Source organism: Oncorhynchus keta, chromosome 33 (assembly GCF_023373465.1).
Source record: "Oncorhynchus keta strain PuntledgeMale-10-30-2019 chromosome 33, Oket_V2, whole genome shotgun sequence".
Taxonomy (NCBI): Eukaryota; Metazoa; Chordata; class Actinopteri; order Salmoniformes; family Salmonidae; genus Oncorhynchus; species Oncorhynchus keta.
In genome coordinates, this window is record NC_068453.1 from 22,367,819 (window position 1) to 22,392,036 (window position 24,218).

At 43.5% G+C, this 24,218-nt stretch overlaps 1 protein-coding gene across 1 annotated transcript; it reads left to right on the forward strand.

Annotated features, from left to right (window-relative positions):
• Positions 1 to 430: 430 nt before the first annotated feature.
• On the forward strand, positions 431 to 22,638 carry LOC118366398 (protein SCAF11-like). Its single transcript, XM_052492467.1, has 15 exons — positions 431 to 670; positions 6,344 to 6,405; positions 6,541 to 6,686; positions 6,853 to 6,936; positions 7,074 to 7,156; positions 12,929 to 13,005; positions 13,092 to 13,129; positions 15,285 to 15,355; positions 15,594 to 15,716; positions 17,473 to 17,573; positions 17,951 to 20,131; positions 20,337 to 20,629; positions 20,843 to 21,001; positions 21,213 to 21,323; positions 21,692 to 22,638. The coding sequence occupies exons 2-15, from the start codon at positions 6,384 to 6,386 to the stop codon at positions 21,785 to 21,787; spliced, it is 3,585 nt and encodes a 1,194-aa protein (XP_052348427.1). The 5' UTR covers positions 431 to 670; positions 6,344 to 6,383; the 3' UTR covers positions 21,788 to 22,638.
• The last annotated feature ends 1,580 nt before the right edge of the window (positions 22,639 to 24,218 follow it).

The following is a 24,218-nucleotide window of genomic DNA, read 5'->3' on the forward strand; positions in this document are numbered from 1 at the left end:
GGTTTCCCCTAAATGTGTATATTCTATTGATCAAATTACAACACAGTTACAGAAAGTTGAGCTGTTTTTAGAAAGTTTATTTGTGAGATCATTTCTCCCAGTGGAAAATAGATCCGAATGGTTTTCAATCTGAAGGTTTGTCCCCCCCAAACTACCTTAATTGGGTACATATGGCTCTGAGTGTCGTTTACCTTTTACTTGGATGTCCTGTTGGTTGGCGGTCACTAAAACCTGCTACTGTTTATGAAATTATACTTTCAGCCCCCATGCCAGTTACCGATATAATTATGTTTATTGTAATTTTACTGCATATAAATTCAGTTCAATGGAAAAGCAATAAAAATATCAATGCTTTCTTGAAAATATTTTAATTTAATTGGCTACAAAACAGATACCGGTTATATCTGGGACCGGAAACAGTTGAAGGATTTCTTCCCTAGTGTAAAATGTATTGCAGCGACACTGTGCGGTGCCTTTTAAACTTCACAGGTTTCAGACATCGAGACATGTGGCCGAGACGTTCTTAAATGTATAACGAGTTAGCAGTGCAATCTATCCGGCTATGTCCATGTTCTCGTCTAGCTTTGGAGACTAACCAATACACGGAAATAAGTGGGACAACAAAAAATAAACAACCAGGCCAATTTTTTAGCTATTGATTTAGCTTCGGGTAAGTCAACAAACACGTAGCTAGCTAACCAATTTAGCAAGCAAAAGTATCGTTAGCAAAAAAATATATATCGTTAGCTGCTAGCTAGGTAGGTGTTATCGTGGCAAATATAGCGTCTGTACTGTAGGCCAGACCAGTCTCGTTAGCCAATCAAGTTGAATAATTAACTAACTAGCTATGAACACGTTTCTTGTTACTGACCTAAATGCAATAAATACAAATACGTTACTAGCCAGCTAACGTTAGCCAACAGCTGACTAGCCTATATCAACCAAAAGTAGTGAGGTAAATTAGCTGACTAGCGCCTGATCATGACCGTCTTGTTACCGTTATCTGAATTGCAAACTAGCCAGCTAATGCTAGCTAGTTAACTTAGTTATCAAACTAGTAAAGAGAACAAGTAGCTAGTTAACGAGCGAAACAAGTAAGTGTACTTTTGAGGGGGACTAGTACACACTTCTAATATATAAGTTGAAGAGTCGTGTTACATCACACATGGGCCACATCAAAGTTTAACGTCAGCGACCGCAGGGCATTTCATAATGTTTACTAAGTTAAATGGTAACTTGCGTGATAGCTAGCTGCGAGGTATTTGGTTAGCTAGCTGGACAGAAAATCAAATACAAGACCACAACTCGCCAAATTTACTAAATGGTAGGAAGCTAGCTAACTAGCTGGTAAATGTAAAGAATCCAAGATGGCATTGGACGATAGAACATGGCTAGTTAACGTTTAGTTATTTTGACATGGTAGAGAGTGTTGGCTTCAGTGACCAGTGTAACCCATTTAATTTGAATATTTTTGCCTCTGTCCAGGCCTGCCTGTATTTTAGTCAGAGCTGACAGACTGGCTAAGCAAGGCCTTTTGTGGTACCCTTGCCACTGTGGTAAACCCGTTTGCTCTGGCTTTCACTGGACGGTGTTGTTTTGCTTCCTGATTCAGAGGTTAAACGCGGAAGACACATTTAAGTTGAATGCATTCAGCTGTACAAACTTTCCCGTTGCTCCACTCACCAAGCAGACGTTGACTTATCAACTGGCTATGTACACTTTGTGACAGTGTATATTTTTGTGTTTTTTAAGTTAATTTAATTTAACCTTTATTTAAGCAGGTAGGCCAGTTGAGAACAAGTTCTCATTTACAACTGCGACCTGGCCAATATAAAGCAAAGCAGTGCGACAAAAACAACACAGTTACACATGGGATAAACAAACGTACAGTCAATAACACAATAGAAAAATATACATACAGTTTGTGCAAGTGTAGTAAGGTTAGGGAGGTAAGGCAATAAATAGGCCATAGTAGTGAAATAATTACAATTTAGCATTAGCACTGGAGTGATAGATGTGCAGATGATGATGTGCAAGTAGAGATACTGGTGTGCAAAAGAGCAAAAATAAATAACAATATGATGATGGGGTAGATGGGTGGGCTATTTACAGTTGGGCAGTGTACAGGTGCAGTGATCAGTAAGCTGCTCTGACAGCTGATGCTTAAAGTTAGTGAGGGAGACAAAAGTCTTCAGCTTCAGTGATTTTTGCAATTCGTTCCAGTCATTGGCAGCAGAGAACTGGAAGGAAAGGTGGCCAAAACGAGTTGGATTTGGGGATGAGCAGTGAAATATACCTGCTGGAGCGCGTGCTACAGGTGGGTGCTGCTATGGTGACCAGTGAGCTGAGATAAGGCGGGTCTATACCTAGCAAAGACTTATGGAAGACCTGGAGCCGAATATGAAGCGAGGGTCAGCCAACGAGAGCATACAGGTTGCAGTGGTGGGTAGTATATGGGGCTTTGGTGACAAAACGGATGGCACTGTGATAGACTACATCCAGTTTGCTGAGTAGAGTGTTGGAGACTATTTTGGAAATGACTGCTGAAGTCATGGATATGTAGGATAGTCAGTTTCACAAGGGTATGTTTGGCAGCATGAGTGAAGGAGGCTTTGTTGCCAAATAGGAAGCCGATTCTAGATTTAATTTTGGATTGGAGATGCTTAATGTGAGTCTGGAAGGAGACACCTAGATATTTGTAGTTGTCCACATATTCTAAGTCAGAACCGTCCCGAGTAGTGATGCTAGTCGGGCGTGCGGGTGCGGGCAGCAATCGGTTGAAGAGCATGCATTTAGTTTTACTAGCATTTAAGAGCAGGTGGAGGCCACAGAAGGAGTGTTGTAATGGCATTGAAGCTCGTCTGGAGGTTTGTTCACCCAGTGTCCAAAGAAGGGCCAGATGTGTACAGAATGGTGTCATCTGTGTAGAGGTGGATCAGAGAATCACCAGCCGTAAGAGTGACATCATTGATGAATACAGAGAAAAGACATGTTTTTTTATACCTTTTTATTTAACTAGGCAAGTCAGTTTGGAACACATTCTTATTTTCAATGACTGCCTAGGAACTTTGGGTTAACTGCCTTGTTCAGGGGCAGAATGACAGATTTTCACCTTGTCAGCTGAGGGGTTCCAATCTTGCAACCGCACAGTTAACTAGTCCAACGCTCTAACCATTGCACTCCATGAGTAGCCTGCCTGTTACTTGAATGCAGTAGGAGCCAAGGTAAATTGCTAGCTAGCATTAAACTTATCTTATAAAAAACAATCAATCATAATCACTAGTTATAACTACTAATCCAGTTTAGCAGGCAATATTAACCAGGTGAAATTGTAATTTCTCTTGCGTATATGCAACAGTTTGGGCTGCCTGGCTCATTGCAAACTAATTTGCCAGAATTTTACGTAATTATGACATTCATTGAAGTTTGTGCAATGTAACAAGAATATTTAGACTGATGGATGCCACCCGTTAGATAAAATACCGAACGGTTCTGTATTTCACTGAAATAATAAATGCTGTGTTTTCGAAATGATAGTTTCCGGATTCGATCATATTAATGACCAAAGGCTCGTATTTCTATGTGTTATTATGTTATAATTAAGTCTGATTTGATAGAGCAGTCTGACTGAGCAGCAGCAGGCCCGTAAATCATTCATTCAAACAGCACTTTCGTGTGTTTTGCCAGCAGCTCTTCGTAAGCACAGCGCTGTTTATGACTTCAAGCCTATCAGCCTAATGGCTGGTGTAACCAATGTGAAATGGCTAGTTAGTTAGCTGGGTGTGCGCTAATACTATTTCAAACGTCACTCGCTTTTAGATTTGGAGTAGTTATTCCCATTGCGCTGCAAGGGCCGTGGCTTTTGGGGAGCGATGGGTAACGATGCTTCGAGTGTGGCTGTTGTCGATGTGTTCCTGGTTCGAGCCCAGGTAGGGGCGAGGAGGGGGACGGAAGCTATACTGTTACACTGGCAGTACTATAGTGCCTATAAGAACATCCAATAGTCAAAGGTATATGAAATACAAATGGTATAGAGAGAAATAGTCCTATAAATACTATATTAACTACAACCTAAAACCTCTTACCTTGGAATATTGAAGTCTCATGTTAAAAGGAACCACCAACTTTCATATGTTCTCATGTTCTGAGCAAGGAACTTAAACATTAGCTTTTTTACATGGCACACATTTTTACATGGCACATATTACTTTCTTCTCCAACACTTTGTTTTTGCATTATTTAAACCAAATTGAACATGTTTCATTATTTATTTGAGGCTAAATTGATTTTTATTGGTGTGTTATATTAAGTTAAAATAAGTGTTCATTCAGTATTGTTGTAATTGTTATTATTACAAATATATATATATATAAAACTGCTGATTAATCGGTATCGGCTTTTTTTGGTCCTCCAATAATCACTGGTGGCGTTGAAAAATCCTAATCGGTCGACCTCTAGTACATACCAACCTGGAACTCCGCTATTATTACTGTTCTTCATAAAGAAGGTAAAGATCCAGCAGAATATGCATCTTATCGACCAATATTGTTGCTGAACGGCGACCAAAAATTGCTTACATCAATTTTTGCAAATAGATTAAGTAATATAATCCCAGATATCATCAACTCTGAGCAAATGGGTTTTGTGTCCAGCAGGCTTTTGAGCGATAATGTTAGGCAAACGTTTAATGTGATTGGTGCAGCGGTCTAAGGCACTGTATCTCCGTGCAAGAGGCGTCACTGCAGTCCCTGGTTTGAATCCAGGCTGTATCACATCCGTGTTTGGGAGTCCCATACGGAGGCGCTCATTTGGCCCAGCATTGTCCGGGGTAGGCCGTCATTTGTAAATAAGAATTTGCTCTTAACTGACTTGCCTAGTTAAATTCATAGAAATAAATAATGGAATGGCACACGCTCAAGAAAAAACTAATTGCTTATGCTAACTCTAGATGCAGAAACAAATAATGCTTTAGTGAAACTTTCCTGAACTTGCTGCAAATGATGTACAAAACACCAAATGTCAGAATACGGTTAAATGGTACATTATTCTCTAGAGTTCCCGCCGCTATGGATGAAATAAAACAATAGTGTTGTATCTGGATACAAACTAAATACTGGGAAATCAGAACAAATTACTATCAACCAGGTCAACCAATATCCCAAGACATCAAAACTAAGTTTAAACTTAAATGGGATCCAAATAAACTGAAATACTTATTGATTACTATCCCCCAAGACTTGACTTTGCAATTCTGGGAAACCAGTTAAACAGGACCTACCTACAAATATGTACATTGGTGCCTTTTAACAATAACAGGAAGAATTTAAACTTTTACAATTAATGTCCTCCCAATATTTGTTGTTCCTGTTCCAGAATCTATCAAAAACTATTACTCCAAACACTTTTAAACAGTGGGATAAACTCCTGAGTAAATCCATATGGAGAGGATTAACAGTCTGTGTCCAACTTCAAACAATGTAAATAAGCAGGAGGACTAGCATTACCAAACCTAATTAATTATTATATAGCTGACCAACTCAAATATTTTTTTGTTTGGATAAACCCGGCATCAACAGCTAAATGGAATCCACCAAATAGAAAAACTATAAGTGCAACTATATTTATGAGGACAATCAATGCACACACTCGGAAGATAGAAAATACCTGTATAAATAACACTATAAAGATCTGGAAAAAGATCACCAAAATAAAAGGCATCTAAACAGACCTGATCTACCTGCGAGAAATTGTAATGGACGGTGACTTTAAGCCAAATATGATTGATGATGCATTTAAATTATGGGCTGACCGGGTATCATTAGATGTTCACAGACAATGGGAAAGATACATTTCAGTACCTATATTTAAAAAAATACAACCCCCCAGAAATCTATTTTACAATTACTTACAAGTGAGAAGTTCTTACTAAAGCAGTGAGACCTAAAAAAAAAACAGAACATCGCTGGGTTCGTCGATAGTTTGTCAGCCGTTCGGACGCTACAGAGGTTTTCGTGAGAAGACAGATTTTTGGGATGTCTCATGGTCTGACAAACACAGCTATAGCTCCGGCCACCTTCCACCGCAGATGCGGAAGACCGACATAGTCGGATGCGGTGGATTGCGACGCAGGCCATGCAAAAATACTGATATCTCTAGTTTAAACGGACAGGTGTGTCAATAGACTCTTAAGGTTTAAGATGTCCTTTGTGTAAATAATGCATTAAAGTCTATGGAAAACTTGCTTGACACTTTGGTTACACACACATCTCAAGTTCAATGTAATTAAATGATGGCACTGTGACTGAGTTGTTAACAAGAATCTCTCATACATGTTTATTTCCAGGGGTCATCTGGTCATTAGGGACAAAGGAACAGTGCCAAAGATGACGGGTGAATCGGGAAATGGTAAATAACTGCCAGCCAGTCATCATGAAAAAGATCTTTCAGTGGGCTTTGGCACCATGGTTTAATTTAAACGTCTCTACCCTCAAGTTTGTTCTTGAATGACAAGCTGTTGTGCCACCTCTCTCTGGTTGTCAGACGGACAGACTCCAGAGGGAGACCCGGAGCCGGAAGAGGCGGAGCGGTGTCCTATCTGCCTGGGTGCCCTGGGCCGCTGTGTCCTGGCCATGCCCGACAGCTGCTGCCATGTATTCTGCCTCAGCTGCCTCCTCAGATGGGCAGAGGTAAGCACCATGTACTGTCCTACCCCCTAGACACATCACTCTCATTGGCAACAGGTAGTTGTCTATTGTGATAAGCCATGGTCTTACTCCCGGTGAGGCTCAGGAGACGATACATGGCTAAAATGTGTGTGGACTGATGGTTTTTTTTTTGTTGTCTGTTTTTAAGTTGCAGGCAGTTCCATCCTGCCCAGTGGACAGGCAGCCTTTCAATGTTGTCTACAAACGTGACGCTGTGCTTGGATGTGTGACGGTAAGCAGGGTTTCTCCGCTGGCTCTACCTTCTATGTTTCACGATTTATAAATGGCATTCACAAGCTATATTATAACTTTAGTCACTATGCAGGGAGAATTTATGTGCTGTGACTTCAGTTGTGATGTGAATCTCAGGTTCCTGTGAAGAAGAGAGTCAGCCAATCAGAGCCAGAGAAGTGTGGCTGCACAGACCCAGAAGCCAGTGGCTGTTTGTTAAAGTGAGTAGAGGTCTTGCGTTAGTGAAAAGGTTACCCTGCTGCAGAGTTAACCTGACAAAGACCCTTTGTGGTCAAAACGTTGTCTTTAAACTTGGGGAGCATTCAAACAGTGTGCAGCTTAATGGCAGTCACTTTGCGGTGCATTATTATATTCATTTTTTTTACCATGTTTTTATTTGTTTTGTCATTTTTCTGTTGGTGGGAGTTACAGGTACAATATACATGTTAATTTACACACTTAGTTTATACCACATGTACCTGTACTCTAAAGGATAATAACACTAAGAAATACATACAGAGAAATTACTATATTGATCACACAGGATTTTGTAGTGATACAATTGGTATGTAAAGAAATTCTGCTTAATCTTGTCAATAAATTAAGTTCTGTCTTGACTTTGGAAATAGTAATAGGTACCTGGTCTGAAAAAAAGGGTTGTTTTGAAAATGCAGTTCGTTTGAAAATGCAGTTAACATTTCCCATGATGATTTTTGTGATTTATTCAACCGAGATGCAAATGCAGTTGCATTATTTTTTAAATAAAAACTTTAATTGCATTCCATAGAATTCTGGCATTTGTAGTTGGCAGTAGTAAGCGTGATGATCAGACAAGCTCATGGGGCAGCTAGTGGTTAGAGTGTTGGACTAGTAACCGGAAGGTTGCAAGTTCAAACCCCCGAGCTGTCATGGTACAAATCTGTCGTTCTGCCCCTGAACAGGCAGTTAACCCACTGTTCCTAGGCCGTCATTGAAAATAAGAATTTGTTCTTAACTGACTTGCCTAGTTAAATAAAGGTAAAATAAATAAATAAATACAGTGCCAATCTTCGGAAAGTATTCAGACCCCTTGACCTTCTCCACATTGTTACTTTAAAGCCTTATTCTAAAATGTATTAACTTTTTTCCTCATTAATCTTCACACAATACCCCATAATGACAAAGCAAAAATGGGTTTAGACATTTTCACTAAAAATAACAAACTGATATCACATTTGCATAATTATTCAGACCTTTTACTTTGTTTAAGCACTTTTGGCAGCAATTACAGCATCGAGTCTTATTGGGTATGATGATAAAAGCTTGGCACACCTGTATTTGGGGGAGTTTCTCCCATTCTTCTCTGCAGATCCTTTGTTTAAGCACTTTTGGCAGCAATTACAGCATCGAGTCTTATTGGGTATGATGATAAAAGCTTGGCACACCTGTATTTGGGGGAGTTTCTCCCATTCTTCTCTGCAGATCCTCTCGAGCTCTGTTGGGTTGGATGGGAGAGCATTGCTACACATCTATTTTCAGGTCTCTCCAGAGATGTTGGATCGGGTTCAAGTCCAGGCTCTGGCTGGGCCACTTAAGGACATTCAGAAACTTGTCCTGAAGCCACTTCTGCGTTGTTTTGGCTGTGTTCTTAGGGTCATTGTCCTGTTGGAAGGTGAACCTTCGCCCCAGTCTGAGGTTCTGAGTGCTCTGGAGCAGGTTTATATCAAGGATCTCTGTACTTTGCTCTATTCATCTTTGCCTCGATCCTTACTAGTCTTCCAGTCCTTGCCACTGAAAAACATCCCCACAGCATGATGCTGCCAACAGACGTGACGCTTGCCATTCAGGCCAAATAGTTTAATCTTGGTTTCATCAGACCAGAGAATCTTGTTTCTCATGGTCTGAGAGGCTTTAGAAGCCTTTGGTCAAGCTCCAAGCAGGCTGTCATTTGCCTATTTTTCCTGAGGGGCTTCCGTTTGACCACTACCATAAAGGCCTGATTGGTGGAGTGTTGCAGAGATGGTTGTCCTTCTGGAAGGTTCTCCCATCTCCACAGAGGAACTATAGAACTCTGTCAGAGTGACCATTGGGTTCTTGGTCATCTCCCTGACCAAGGTCCTTCTCTCCTAATTACTCAGTTTGGTCGGGCAGACAGCTCTAGGAAGAGTCTTGGTGGCTCCAAGCTTCTTCCATTAAAGAATGATGCAGCCAACTTTTTTGGGGGGGACTTTCAATGCTGCAGAAATTTTTTGGTATCCTTCCTCAGATCTGTGCCTCGACACAATCCTGTCTTGTTGCTCTACGGACAATTCCTTCGAACTCATGGCTTGGTTTTTGCTCTGACATGGACTGTCAATTGTGGGACCTTATATAGACAGGTGTGTGTCTTTCCAAATCATGTTCAGTCAATTGAATTTACCACGGGTGGACTCCAATCAATTTGATGAAACATCAAGGATAATCAATGGAAACATGATGCGCCTGAGCTCAATTTAGAGTCATATAGCAAATGGTCTGAATAAAAACTTCTAAAATCCTGTTTTCGCTTTGTCATTACAGGTATTGTGTGTAGATTGATATGGGGGGGGGATAATTTAGTCAATTTTAGGAGAATAACGTAACAAAATGTGTAAAAAGTCAAGGGGTCTGAATATTTTCTGAAGGCACTACGTCAAATTTCTATTTTCTTAATTTTAGAAAATAAAGGTGTAGATAAGAGAGAAATCGAGTACTCTGAGTAGAAAGTGCACTCTTGCTTTAGGAGTATGTGCTCACCCGGCATCAATGAGGTTGTAATCAGAGAGTATATGTTGGAGAGCCTTGGTTGTGTGTGGATTGTAGTTGGTCTTTATTAGATCTGTCCCAAAAACTAGTTGGATTTCAGTTAATTCTAACAATAGGCTGTTCAGAGAATCAAAAAACTTGGGATCAAACAAAGGTGGAGCATACATATAAATAAAGGCTATTTTATTTACATTATGGATACATTTAAGGAAAGGGATTCTGCCGTCTTGGTCTTCGCTTTAACCAAGATGGTGATTTTGAGTTTGTATTAATATGATTACACCTTTAGGGCTGATGGAAAAGCAGACAGTTTCTACAAATGGTTCTGTATTCTATCTGCATGCCTTTGGAGTAGGTGTATTTCTTGGAGCGTTGCTATATCAATATGGTTTCTTGCTAGGATATCAAGACAGCTGGAACATTTGATTAAGTGAGCAGTGCAAGAGATTAATTTAGCAGTTTTAATTGCAAGTCGAGGGCAGAGGTAATTTCAGCACAAACAATATCTTGCATAGTAGCAGCCAACTCTTTCTGTTGTCGGGTGTCTTTCTGCTCCCACCTTTTATTTTATATTTTTTTATTTCACCTTGATTTAAGGCCACTTGAGAGCACTTAGCACTTGGCATCCTGGCCAAGATAAAGCAAAGCAGTGCGACAAAAACAACAACAAAGAGTTACACATGGGATAAACAAATGTAGTCAATAACACAGTAGAAAAAGTCTATGTACAGTGAGTGCAAATGTAGAAGAGTAGGGACGTAAGGCAATAAATAGGCCATAGAGGTGAAATAATTACAATTTAGCATTAACACTGGAAGGATAGATGTGCAGATGATGATGTGCAAGTAGAGATACTGGGGTGCAAAAGAGTAAAAATAACAATATGGGGATGAGGTAGTTGGGTGTGCTATTTACAGATTGGCTGTGTACAAGTACAGTGATCGGTAAGCTGCTCTGGCAGCTGATGCTTAAAGTTAGAGAGGGAGACATAAGTCTCCAGCTTCATTGATTTTTGCAATTCGTTCCAGTCATTGGCAGCAGAGAACTGGAAGGAAAGGTGGCAAAAAGAGGAGTTGGCTTTGGGGATGACCAGTGAAATATACCTGCTGGAGCGCATGCTACAGGTGGGTGTTGCTATGGTGACCAGTGAGCTGACATAAGGCGGGCTTAACCTAGCAAAGACTTATTGATGACCTGGAGCCAGTGGGTTTGGCGACTAATATGTAGTGAGGGCCAGCCAACGAGAGCATACAGGTCGCAGTGGTGGATAGTAAATGGGGCTTTGGTGACAAAACGGATGATACTGTGATAGACTACATCCAGTTTGCTGAGTAGAGTGTTGGAGACTATTTTGTAAATGACTGCTGAAGTCAAGGATATGTAGGATAGTCAGTTTTACGAGGGTATGTTTGGCGCATGAGTGAAGGAGGCTTTGATGCAAAATAGGAGGCCAATTCTAGATCAATTTTGGATTGAAGATGCTTAATGTGAGTCTGGAATGAGATTTTACAGTCTAATCAGACACCTAGATATTTGTAGTTGTCCACATATTCTAAGTCAGAACCTTCCCGTGTAGTGATGCTAGTCGGGCGTGTGCGGGCAGCAATCGGTTGAAGAGCATGCATTTAGTTTTACTAGCATTTAAGAGCAGTTGGAGGCCACGGAAGGAGTGTTGTATGGCATTGAATCTCTTTTGAGGTTTGTTAGCACAGTGTCCAAAGAAGGGCCAGATGTATACAGAATGATGTTGTCTACGTAGATGCTGATCAGAGAATCACCAGCCGCAAGAGCGACATCATTGATATATACAGAGAAAAGAGTCTGCCCGAGAATTTAACCCTGTGGCACCCCCATAGAGACTGCCAGAGATCCGGACCTCAGGCCTTCCGATTTGACACACTGAACTCTATCTGAGAAGTAGTTGGTGAACCAGGCGAGGCAGTCATTTGAGAAGCCAAGGCTATTGAGTCTGCCGATAAGAATGAGGTGATTGACAGAGTCGAAAGCCTTGGCCAGGTCGATGAAGACTGCTGCATGGCGGTTATGATATCGTTTAGGACCTTGAGCGTGGCTGAGGTGCACCCATGACCAGCTCAGAAACCAGATTGCATAGTGGAGAAGGTACGGTGGTAATCGAAATGGTCGGTGATCTGTTTGTTAACTTGACTTTCAAAGATTTTAGAAAGGCAGGGCAGGATGGAAATAGGTCAATAACAGTTTGGGTCTAGAGTGTCTCCCCCTTTGGAAAGGGGGGTGACCGCGGCAGCTTTCCAATCTTTGGGGATCTCAGACGATACGAAAGAGAGGTTGAACAGGCTAGGCTAGTAATAGGGTTTGCATGAATTTCGGCGGATAATTTTAGAAAGAGGGTCCAGATTGTCTAGTCCAGCTAATTTGTAGTGATCCAGATTTTGCAACTCTTTCAGAACATCAGCTATCCGGATTTGGGTGAAGGAGAAGCAGGGGAGGCTTGGGCAAGTTGCTGCAGAGGTTGCTGAGCTGTTGGCTGGGGTAGGGGTAGCCAGGTGGAAAGCATGGCCAGCTGTAGAAAAATGCTTATTGAAATTATCGAATTTCGTAGATTTATCAGTGTTGACAGTGTTTTCTAGCCTCAGTGCCATGGCCACCTGTTAGTTGTTCTCCACCTTAATATGGTGTTATATGTTAACAATTATTTTTTAAATATACTCCATGGCCAGTTTATTACGTACACCCATCTAGTACTGGGTCGGACCCCCCTTTGCCTCCAGTTCAGCTGGAAATCTTCGTGGCATGGAAACGTTGCTCAATTTCTATCAAGAGACTTTATGTGTGCCAGGAAAATAGTCCCCAGGAGTTGTGTATTCCGAGATGCCATTCTTCACACCACTGTTGTACTGCGCTGTTATTTGCCTGTTTGTGGCCTGCATGTTAGCCTGCACGATTCTTGCCATTCTCCCTTGACTGGATGTTTTTTGTTTGTCGCACCATCCTTTGTAAACCATAGACACCAGGGTTCCCCAACTGGCGGTCCCCCCCCCACACACACACAGCTCTCTTAGCACAAAAATGTAAACAAGGTTTGAAATGATTATGTTTAGTCAAATATCTGTTAGGGATTCTTGCAGTTAATTTGCAGTCTACAAGTTCCGGCCCCTGTTCTGGCCCCCTGACCATCCGGTCAAGAAAAAAAATTGTCCTGTGGCTGAATCTAGTCTCCTTTTATGACAAATGTTTTTGTTGTTGTTAAGGAAACAAGGAGGAAGATGGAGGAGAACGAAGACTGATAGGACATCAGAAGCCAAAGTCAAAGGCCTTATTCGGAAATGTATGTGTCTCCTCGCATAAATCCTCTTTCCCTCATTTGTTGGCATTTTATTCATGAGGTGTAACAAGATAAATTGTTTTCCCCAGGCAGCGATGATGACCCCTCTGTGTTGAGCAAGAAGAAGGTTAGTAATTTCAGACCCCTTGTAGGGGCATCTATTTCATAATAAATATGTATGGTTCTTGCAAGATTTTATGGGTTTAGAGTCCAACTGTCCAGATATGTAATGCATGCGATGCAACTAAGAAACAAAAGTTTCACACTACATACGCACAAACGCATACCAACACAAACACACATACAGTGCATTCGTTAAGTATTCAGACCCCTTGTCTTTTTCCACATTTTGTTACATTCCAGCCTTATTCTAAAATGGATTAAATAAATTGTTTTCCTCAATCTACATCCAATACCCCATAATGACAAAGCGTGAACAGGTTTAGACAATTTTGCAAGTGTGTGTGTGTATGAACATACCTTATTTACATAAGTATTAAGACACTTTGCTATGAGACTCGAAATTGAGCTCCGGTGCATCTTGTTTCTACAACTTAATTGGAATCCACCTGTGGTAGATTCAATTGATGGGACATGATTTGGAAAGGCACAAACCTGGTCATACAGTTGACAGTGCATGTCAGAGCAAAAAGCAAGCCATGAGGTCGAAGGAATTGTCCGTAGAGCTCCGAGACAGGATTGTGTCGAGGCACAGATCTGGGGAAGGGTACCTTAACATTTCTGCAGCATTGAAGGTTCCCAAGAACACAGTGGCCTCCATTCTTAAATGGAAAAAGTTTGGAACCACATATACTCTTCCTAGGGAGGTGACCAAGAACCCAATGGTCACTCTAATAGAGCTCTAGAGTTCCTCTGTGGAGATGGGAGAACCTTCCAGAAGGACAACCATCTCTGTAGCACTCCACCAATCAGGCCTTTATGGTAGAGTGGCCAAACAGAAGCCACTCCTCAGTAAAAAGGCACATGACAGCCTGCTTGGAGTTTGCAAAAAGACTCAGCCTATGAGAAACAAGATCATCTGGTCTGATCAAGATTGAACACTTCGCCCAGAATGCCAAGCAGGAAACCTGCCACCATCCCTACCGTGAAGCATGGTGGTGGCAGCATCATGCTGTGGGGATGTTTTTCAGCGGCAAGGACTGGGAGACTAGTCAGGATGGAGGGAAAGGTGAACAGAACAAAGTACAGAGAGATCCTTGATGAAAACCTGCTCAGACCCTCAGAATGTGGCAAAGGTTCAGCTTCGAACAGGACAACAACCCTAAGCATACAGCCAAGACAACGTAGGAGTGCATTCGGGACAGGTCTCGATGGGGTGGCAGGGTAGCCTAGTGTTTAGAGCGTTGGACTAGTAACCGAAAGGTTGCAAGTTCAAATCCCCGAGCTGACAAGGTACAAATCTGTCGTTCTGCCCCTGAACAGGCAGTTAACCCACTGTTCCTAGGCCGTCATTGAAAATAAGAATTAGTTCTTAACTGACTTGACTAGTAAAATAAAGGTAAAGTAAAAATAAAAACATTTCCTTGAGTGGCCCAGCCAGAGCCCGGACTTGAACCCGATCCAACATCTCTGGAGAGACCTGAAAATAGTTGTGCAGTGAAGCTCTCCATCCAACCTGACAGAGCTTGAGAGATTCTGCAGACCAGAATGGGAGAAACTTCCCAAATACAGGTGTGCCAAGCTTGTAGCGTAATACCCAATAAGACTCAAGGCTGTAATCGCTGCCAAAGGTGCTTCAACAAAGTCTTGAGTAAAGGGTCTGAATACTAATGGAAATATATTTCATTTGCCGTAATGTCTAAGCCTGTTTTTGCTTCGTCATTGTGTGTGTGTGTGTGTGTGTGTGTGTGTGTGTGTGTGTGTGTGTGTGTGTGTGTGTGTGTGTGTGTGTGTGTGTGTGTGTGTGTGTGTGTGTGTGTGTGTGTGTGGATTGAGGGGGGAAAAAAACGAATCAATTTTAGAATAAGGCTGTAACGTAACAAAATGTGGTAAAAGTTGAGTTGTTTAAACTCTGCATTGTTAGGGAAGGCCTAGTAAACAAGCATTTCACTGTAAAATCTAAACCAGTTGTATCCGGCACATTTGATTTTAGATTTCCCATGTTCGTATTTGCTCAGCCAAGAGTTTGATAATACTCTGACATAGAATAAGTAGTATCAACGTGGCCCCCTGTCCTCGTAGGCCCATTTGTTCCCACTGGGTGCTTGTCTGGTATTTGCAACATCCAAGCCTCCTTCCGAACGGTTTTCTCTCTTTTCCAGGTGAGAGGACCTCTGTGCTCTTGGTCTGCGGCCCAGACAGGCACAGCAATGGCGACTATGACACAGTGCATGTGAGTAGGCCACTTTGTTAACGTTTTGATTTGCAGCTCACCGAGCAGAGACACAGTAACTACTTCTTATGGTACTTCACAATTTGTTGGAAACCCTGTTCTAATCATCATTGTCCTAACAAAGTTGAAATAGAAAGAGTGGATCTATCTCAAGTTAATGTTTTTGACTTAAAAAAAGACAACCAGTGAAAGATGTCCTTTTTCTGTGTGTATATTGTGTCCTTTGTCTACTCTGCAGTGCAGAACCCCTTTGGGTGCCCGAGGAGGAGCCTGAGGATGACTGTAAACAGTGTAGCCGCAAAACACAGGACTGCCAATTTCTGCCTGTTGCTGTACCCGTTCCTGCCAGTGTCAACTCGAGGTGAGTTGGTCCACACACAATGAATGTATGTAGATGGAGTGTGTGTATATACACTGCTCAAAAAAATAAAGGGAACACTAAAATAACACATCCTAGATCTGAATGAATGAAATATTCTTGTTAAATACTTTTTTCTTTACATAGTTGAATGTGCTGACAACAAATCACACAAAAATGATCAATGAAATCAAATTTAGCAACCCATGGAGGTCTGGATTTGGAGTCACACTCATAGTTAAAGTGGAACACCACACTACAGGCTGATCCAACTTTGATGTAATGTCCTTAAAACAAGTCAAAATGAGGCTCAGTAGTGTGTGTGTGTCCTCCACGTGCCTGTATGACCTCCCTACAATGCCTGGGCATGCTCCTGATGAGGTGGCGGATGGTCTCCTGAGGGATCTCCTCCCAGACCTGGACGAAAGCATCCGCCAACTCCTGGACAGTCTGTGGTGCAACGTGGCGTTGGTGGATGGAGCGAGACATGATGTCCCAGATGTGCTCAATTGGATTCAGGTCTGGGGAACGGGCGGGCCAGTCCATAGCATCAATGCCTTCCTCTTGCAGGAACTGCTGACACACTCCAGCCACATGAGGTCTAGCATTGTCTTGCATTAGGAGGAACCCAGGGCCAACCGCACCAGCATATGGTCTCACAAGGAGTCTGAGGATCTCATCTCGGAACCTAATGGCAGTCAGGCTACCTCTGGCGAGCACATGGAGGGCTGTGCGGCCCCCCAAAGAAATGCCACTCCACACCATGACTGAGCCACTGCCAAACCATTCATGCTGGAGGATGTTGCAGCCAGCAGAACGTTCTCCACGGCTTCTCCAGACTCTGTCACGTCTGTCACATGTGCTCAGTGTGAACCTGCTTTCATCTGTGAAGAGCACAGGGTGCCAGTGGCGAATTTGCCAATCTTGGTGTTCTCTGGCAAATGCCAAACGTCCTGCACGGTGTTGGGCTGTAAAGCACAACCCCCACCTGTGGACGTCGGGCCCTCATACCACCCTCATGGAGTCTGTTTCTGACCGTTTGAGCAGACACATGCACATTTGTGGCCTGCTGGAGGTCATTGTGCAGGGCTCTGCCAGTGCTCCTCCAACTCCTCCTTGCACAAAGGCGGAGGTAGCGGTCCTGCTGCTGGGTTGTTGCCCTCCTACGGCCTCCTCCACGTCTCCTGATGTACTGGCATGTCTCCTGGTAGCGCCTCCATGCTCTGGACACTACGCTGACAGACACAGCAAACCTTCTTGCCACAGCTCGCATTCATGTGCCGTCCTGGATGAGCTGCACTACCTGAGCCACTTGTGTGGGTTGTAGACTCCGTCTCATGCTACAACTAGAGTGAAAGCACCGCCAGCATTCAAAAGTGACCAAAACATCAGCCAGGAAGCATAGGAACTGAGAAGTGGTATGTGGTCACCACCTGCAGAACCACTCCTTTATTGGGGGTGTCTTGCTAATTGCCTATCATTTCTACCTGCTGTCTATTCCATTTGAACAACAGCATGTAAAATGTATTGTCAATCAGTGTTGCTTCCTAAGTGGACAGTTTGATTTCACAGAAGTGTGATTGACTTGGAGTTACATTGTGTTGTTTAAGTGTTCCCTTTATTTTTTTGAGCAGTGTATTATATAGGTTGTAGGGTGAGTTAAATACCCTGTGCAAGGTGATTCGTTTTTCAATAGAAACAGTGATTTTAAGTGTGTTTTTGTGAGGAGTGAAGCTCTGATCTGATATTTCCCTCCCAGTCAGTTGTTCCATCCCTCTGAGTGGAGTAGCAGCCCCTTTCCTCTGAGACCCCTCTCACCGTTCTCTACTACTGCTTCACCTCTCGGCTCGGGGCATTTTGGTGAGTCCTGCTTTGAAATGCTTATCAACCATTTAGTGAGTCTGTTCAAAGGAACCCTCTTGGATTTTGCCCCCCCCCTCCCAAACCCTGCTCTAAATGTTAGCTTGAATCACAGAGTTTGAATGAGATCACGCAAGGTGACTGGACTGTAAGTTGCTTTGCTACACTAAGCTACATTGTGGCAGTAAGATACTTTTTCTGCATAATTTCCATAATGTGTGTGGGTTGTGCAGTACCCTGGCATCAGAAGTTCAGTTTTGTGAAGGTACCAAAACCAAACCTTTTAATCCATAGGTTATGCCTAATTTTATGCTACATAAGACCATTGTTAAGTTTCTCACAATACTTCTAAAATTCATGATTATGTCTCATCATAGTCTTTCAGGGAAGAGTTTGCGCAGTCACCTGCCCCAAAGGCGAGGAGAAGAAGGGCACCTGTGGATCTGGCTCCAAAGGCCCCTCCAAACAGACAGAGGCCCTGACGACTAGGCGCTCTGGCCGCCACAGCAGGGCTGAGGAACAAGCTCCTACACAAGACCCTGCATCTTCGGAGTCCCACTCTTCAGATTCCGACACTTCCACAAACCCACCCACAAAAGCGGGCAAAAGCACCGCAGCCGCTGGTAAGAGGAAAGGCAAACGGGCAGCTCAGCGAAAGCCCAGCGCCAAGAGGAAAGCCCCAGCTAGAAAAAAGGCCTCCAAAGTCGTTCTCAGTAGCCCAACAGGAAGTGAGGAAGAAGAGGAAGCAAAAGAGGAGGAGGAGGAATTAGAACAGCAGAGGAAAGAGGTAGAGGAAAGGGAGCAGCTCTCAGACACTGCAGTGAGCCCACAGGCTGTGCAGCGCACCTCCAGCCCTACCGAGGAGGAAGGCCGTCCCGAACCTTCTGCTTGTGATGCTCTGAAGGACCAGCCATGCGAAGATGATGATCTTTCTGAGGAAGAGAATTGTGGGAAGGAGGAAGAGGAGGACGGTGAGGAAGAGGACCAGAAATCACCGTCGTCAGATGTAGAGCTGAATACCCCTGGGCTCTCCCCCGACAGGGACCACGGTGCAGGGGAGAAACACCCGGACCAAATAGAAGATCCAGAGAAAAGCAACTCACCCACCTCTTCCAACTCACCAGAGAGACCATTGGAGAGCCCCCAGTCTGGGCAGTCAGGACAACTTGGGGAGGAAGATGCTGACGCTGTGGAAGCCACTGCCAATCCAACAGAAGTGAAATCAGATGATGAAGTCTCAGTGGAGGAGGAGAAAGCAGAGGCCTCTCCCTGTCCTACTGCAGAGCCTGAATCTTGCGCTGGCTCTACTCGTTGTGACTCTCCAGATGGGAATGCGTCCCAGAAAGTTTCAGGTGCCTCAGAAGCAAAAGTGTCCGAGGAGGACAGGCATGATCCAAAGGATGTCAAAAATGAAAAACCAGCAGCCGGCAGCAAAGAGGATGGTCTGTCTGAGGATGACACAGAAGCAATACCGATAGACTGTGATTCACCCAGCAGTGAGTGCAGCACCAACCTGGCCTCTGATCCACCAAAAGAGACTGAAAGTGCAGCTCACGAGTCTACAACCCAGGCCCCGGAAGACAAGAGGAATGGTAGCAGGCAGGAGCGGGAGAGCTCGGTCGGAGAGGAAAAGGTAGAGGAAAGGAAGAATGGCAGGCAGCGCAAGTCACGCTTCCACTCTGCTGCCACCACTTGGTCTCCCAAGAGAGAGTCGAAGCAGGACTCGTCGAGGAGGTCGCGTTCCAGATCTCGGGAGCGCAACAAGGAGCGCCAGGCCTCGGGCAGCCCCCCCTCCAGCCGCAGCAGGGAAGGGGACGCTGAGAGGGACGCCCCCAGGATGGGCCGTAGCCGTGACCATAGCCGTGAGAGGAAAAACAGGAAGCGCTCTAAGAGTCGTTCCAGATCTAGTTCCAGGTCCAGAAACAGGTCCTACCGAAGAGGGGCGTCCCCGGAGCGCCCGGACTCAGGAGGCCAGTCACCACGGAAGAGGAATCGCTGGACTGGAGATGGATGGAGGGCTGGGCCGGGTAGCGACTCCTCTCGAAGGAATTTCCCAGAGAGGCCGGCCAGAGACACGGGCCGCTCTGAAAACGGTGGCTTTGCAGATGTTTCCCCCAGCAGGGAAAATCCTGACTGGGTTATGGAGAAGGCGCGTGCTGACACAGAGGCCAGGGTGACAAGTGGCCCTCGCTGGGAAGATAAAAGCTGGTGCGGAGATCGTGGACGAGGCACAGGACGAGGCCGGGGCGCCTACGGAACCTCCAACCAACAGGGGGAGCAGGCAGAAAACCGCTGGCAGCCCAGAAACACATTCTCAGGGACCTCAAACAATTCAGGGAGCGACGCATATAGCCGATTCAACGAGAACCGTGGCGGCCGCAGGAAGGAGCCTGAGATGGGCGAATCGATGATGGACCGCTCCGGCTGGTCATCAGCTTCCAGCTGGGCTGTGCGGAGGACACTCCCGGCAGATGTGCAGAACTATTACTCCAGGAGAGATCGAGGGGGAGGTGCAGGCTCTGGCAGCTGGAGCAGGCAGGAGGAGACGTCAACAGCAGGTCAGAACCCTTAGATTGTGTAACATGGCGTGTATGCACTCATTACTGTTACCAGTTTCACTGTGCATATTGAAATGGTATTGCTGATGCCTGTTGCGCAGTTGATGTGGATCCGACTTCTGCCAGCAATGTAAAATGTAATAAAAGGCCGGACATACATTAGGTAATCTAATATTATTCTTGATATTTGTTTTTATCTATTCAGATCCAGCTCAGAGTGAGACCAATGCCCAAGGAGAAGCTCCACCCGCCCTGAACGTCATGCCTCCCCAACTGAATGTCCTGCATTACCCAATGGGCCCGCGAGGCCCACCTGTCAGCCTGCAACCACCCCCCTTCGGGATGCCTCCTCAGGTCCCCATGCACCACCACTCCTCAGTGCCTCTCCTGCAGGTGCCTGTGACAGCTGCCCAGGGCCTCCCACCACCACCTCCACCACCACCTCCCATGCAGCAGGGCAGCATGATGGCCATACAGGCAGATAGCCGCACAACACAGGTAAGGACAGGAGAATTTTGTATCCTTTGTCAAAATATAATCTTCTGGACCCAATCAATGTTTGAGTATTTTCACTTCTCACATACTTAATTCAATCAACTGTAGATAGTGTATTTCCGGGATAGCACTTTCAGAAGTGTGTTGTATTTGCATAGTAGTGTGTCCCGGTTGGAGGGAATTGTCCCCCTGAATACCTCCATGTCTTTTTCCCAGATGATGAGCAGCATGGCAGGCCATGGCAAAGCCCCCTTCATGCCCGCCATGACCAAAGTAGGTGGTGCCACCACAGCCCAGGCCCACAGCATGGCCATGCCATCCTCTACCACCCAACACAGCAGGGCCGCCCCCCCAGACAGCTCCAAGAAAGAAAAGGTAATGTCACCGCCACTAATAACAACCACAGCACCAGACAATGTTCTCAATATTCTCAAGTGGCTTCCTAAACTTTCTGTTTTGTATATACTGTGGGGAGCTACTTTGCTAGTGAATGATTTGTGTTTGCATTCTGACCCAGATAATTAATGATCCTTTTATTAGATTAGAACTAGATTTCTTAACTTGATATCTGCTTTGGAAACAACAGATCCATGAGAGAGCTGTCAATGAAGTGAAAGCAGCCATGAAACCCTACTACCAAAACAAGGACATCACCAAGGACGAGTACAAGGAGATTGTACGCAAAGCTGTTGAAAAAGTGAGTGGTTATAAACATCCAGTAACATTTTGACATTGGTTTTTGAATTGAGCTTTTAGGTGTATTAAAACTGCTTAGTTTTCAGGAGTACAAAAACTACTTAGCTTTTAGTAGTATTATAAATACGTAGCTTTTAGGAGTATTACAATACTTAGCTTTTAAGAGTATTAAAAATACTTAGCTTTTAGGAGTACACTTAGATTTTAGTAGTATAAAAAAGACTTCACTTTTAGAAGTATAAAAAATACTTAGCTTTAAGGAGTATTAAAAATAAGATCAAATAAGATAAGATAAATCATAGGGTGTCCAACAAATCAAAACAGTCTGTTTAGAATTTTTTGATTTGCTGAGGGCATTTTACATTTCAGGTCTGCCACAGCAAGAGTGGAGAGGTGAACTCTGGGAAAGTGGCAAACTTGGTGAAGGCCTACGTGGACAAATACAAACACGCTCGCAAGAAATGAACCTTGACATCTGCTGAGGGGGAAACGGTCGCAGCCCATCTGCTTAAGTGCAATTTCTACCAGGTGTAACAGCCTCCCGGCTGACAGACTGGAGCCCGACTTTTGATATCTCTTACCTTGAATGAAGATTTTTCTATAGATTTCATATTTTGTTTAGAAATAATCCAATCGGAAACTGTAGTGTGAGAAGACCGTTATTTCAAGCAGATCTTGTGGCTTGGGAACTACTATGAGATAGATGCCCAGAGTAGCTGGAGCAGTAAGGTTAGCACCTGTTCTCTGGTGAGATGGACATGGTGCTATGGGTAGTACAGCGCAGAGCACCCTCTCGTGGAGCCAGCTGGTATGATGAATTTCTCCTTCTCCACTGGGGACCTCCAAATTACTTCTTAGTTAAAAAGTATTGTCATTGTTTCTCATTTTGTTTTTGTTTTATAAATATTATATTATGATCATTCTGGAGAAAGCCTAGGTAATAGTGCATTGCCTTTATGACTGTCTAGGCTGCATCACACGTGCAGCCCAATTCTGATATTTTTCCACTAATTGGTATTTTGACCAATCAGATCAGCGCTGGAAAAGATCTGATTGGTTAAAAGACCAATTAGTGGGAAAAATATCAGAATGCATCCTTAGTCGTCACAGCTCAAAGCTTGTAGACTGGATATGTCTTTGAGTGTAATTGTATCAGGGACTTCATTGGTTGAGAGTTGGAGATGAGTTGTCCAATCAGCAGTGAATTTGTAGCGTACGGTATGGGTCTGGCAGATCAGGTGAAAACGGCCATGTCCCTTACTTGTTAAATGTGCTGCGAAATAACTAGAGAGCAATGAAATAAATGAGCTGCTTCATGTCTGGCTATGTGTGTATGTTTGTGGTCAATCATGGAAAAGTTATTGACCTCATCCATCAATTTAACATCAGAATTTCTATTTTGTAAAGGTCCAATGCAGCTGTTTTTCTCTATCAAATCATTTCTGGGTAACTATTAAGTACTTTACTGTGGTTGTTTTAAGAAAATATACATAAATAGCTTATTGGCAAAGAGCAATTTCTCAATCAAGAATTTAACTAGGGCTGTCTGGGAAGAGGTCTGTGTGAGGAGGGGAAAACTGAAAGGTAGCTGTAATTAGCAGGCCAAAACTCCATTCCACCAAAATAGACTGAAATTTCAGGTTATTTTCAAACAGCTGTTAACACTAAAAGGGCATCATAATTTTTCACAGTTTCACAGGACAGACATATTTTGTTATGGTCATGAAGACCCACTTGCCAATGTTTCACACAAGTAGTCGAATGTTAACTTGAAAATGTGCTTCACTATTTTCACCAGTAGGGCGAGCCTTTGTCAACACCATCTCAGGTTTTTTTTTTATAAACCCACCATTTCATAAAAAAGATTTGAACACAGTTAACATGACAATCCACAGAACTTTGGCAATCAGGGCCTTTTCCAGCTATAAGCGACATAAACGGTCGCTTAGGTTGGGGTCTCATCCAGTAAAAATTGTAGAATACACCAGGTGAATTTTCGAAAATTGGTTGTGCATCCGCTGTTTTTCTCTTATGACGCACCAGGTTTCCATCCAACCTTTTTACGCGAGTAAAGTACATGTCGGATAAAACATACCATGACAAGCCTGATGGAAACAACATTTTACGGTCAACTTTCCAAATGTTGACAAAGAATACACTGGACAAGATGGGATCTTTTTGTGTTGGTAAAATTAATTATGCGAAAATGTTGGTGGAAATGTTTTTATGTGCAAATATTGATAGGCTTAATAACCATATCGAAGTAAACTTGGAGTCACACAATGACATGTATGGTCCTCCCATTAGGGCTCATCGGGAAATAAATCAGGTTACAGATTGAATAAATGATGATTAACTTCACAAGGTGGTGAAAGTGCAAGGCGATGACTGATACTCCTTTCCAGTAAATATTGAGGAATTTATTCTTGTGACATGATGATCGATTTTTGGCTTCCGCCTGACAAGTATAAATAATCTTGCTCTTTTGTCCATAATAATAATCTGATCATGTAGGCTATATGGTGGATTTTGAAGAGCTAACATATACACTGCTCAACAAAAATAAAGGGAACATTTAAACAACACAATGTAACTCCAAGTCAATCACACTTCTGTGAAATCGAACTGTCCACTGAGGAAGCAACACTGATTGACAATAAATTGCACATGCTGTTGTGCAAATGGAATAGACAACAGGTGGAAACTATAGGCAATTAGCAAGACACCCCCAATAAAGGAGTGGTTCTGCAGGTGGTGACCACAGACCGCTTCTCAGTTCCTATGCTTCCTGGCTGATGTTTTGGTCACTTGAATGCTGGCGGTGCTTTCACTCTAGTGGTAGCATGAGACGGAGTCTACAACCCACACAAGTGGCTCAGGTAGTGCAGCTCATCCA

What these genes read in the sequence shown, in the direction of transcription:
- LOC118366398 (XM_052492467.1), top strand. Translation starts at nt 6,384, where the DNA reads ATGACGGGTGAATCGGGAAATG. An exon ending in GGAGGAGACGTCAACAGCAG is followed by an intron (nt 20,132 to 20,336) that starts GTCAGAACCCTT and finishes TTATCTATTCAG; the next exon opens with ATCCAGCTCAGAGTGAGACC. An exon ending in CAGATAGCCGCACAACACAG is followed by an intron (nt 20,630 to 20,842) that starts GTAAGGACAGGA and finishes TCTTTTTCCCAG; the next exon opens with ATGATGAGCAGCATGGCAGG.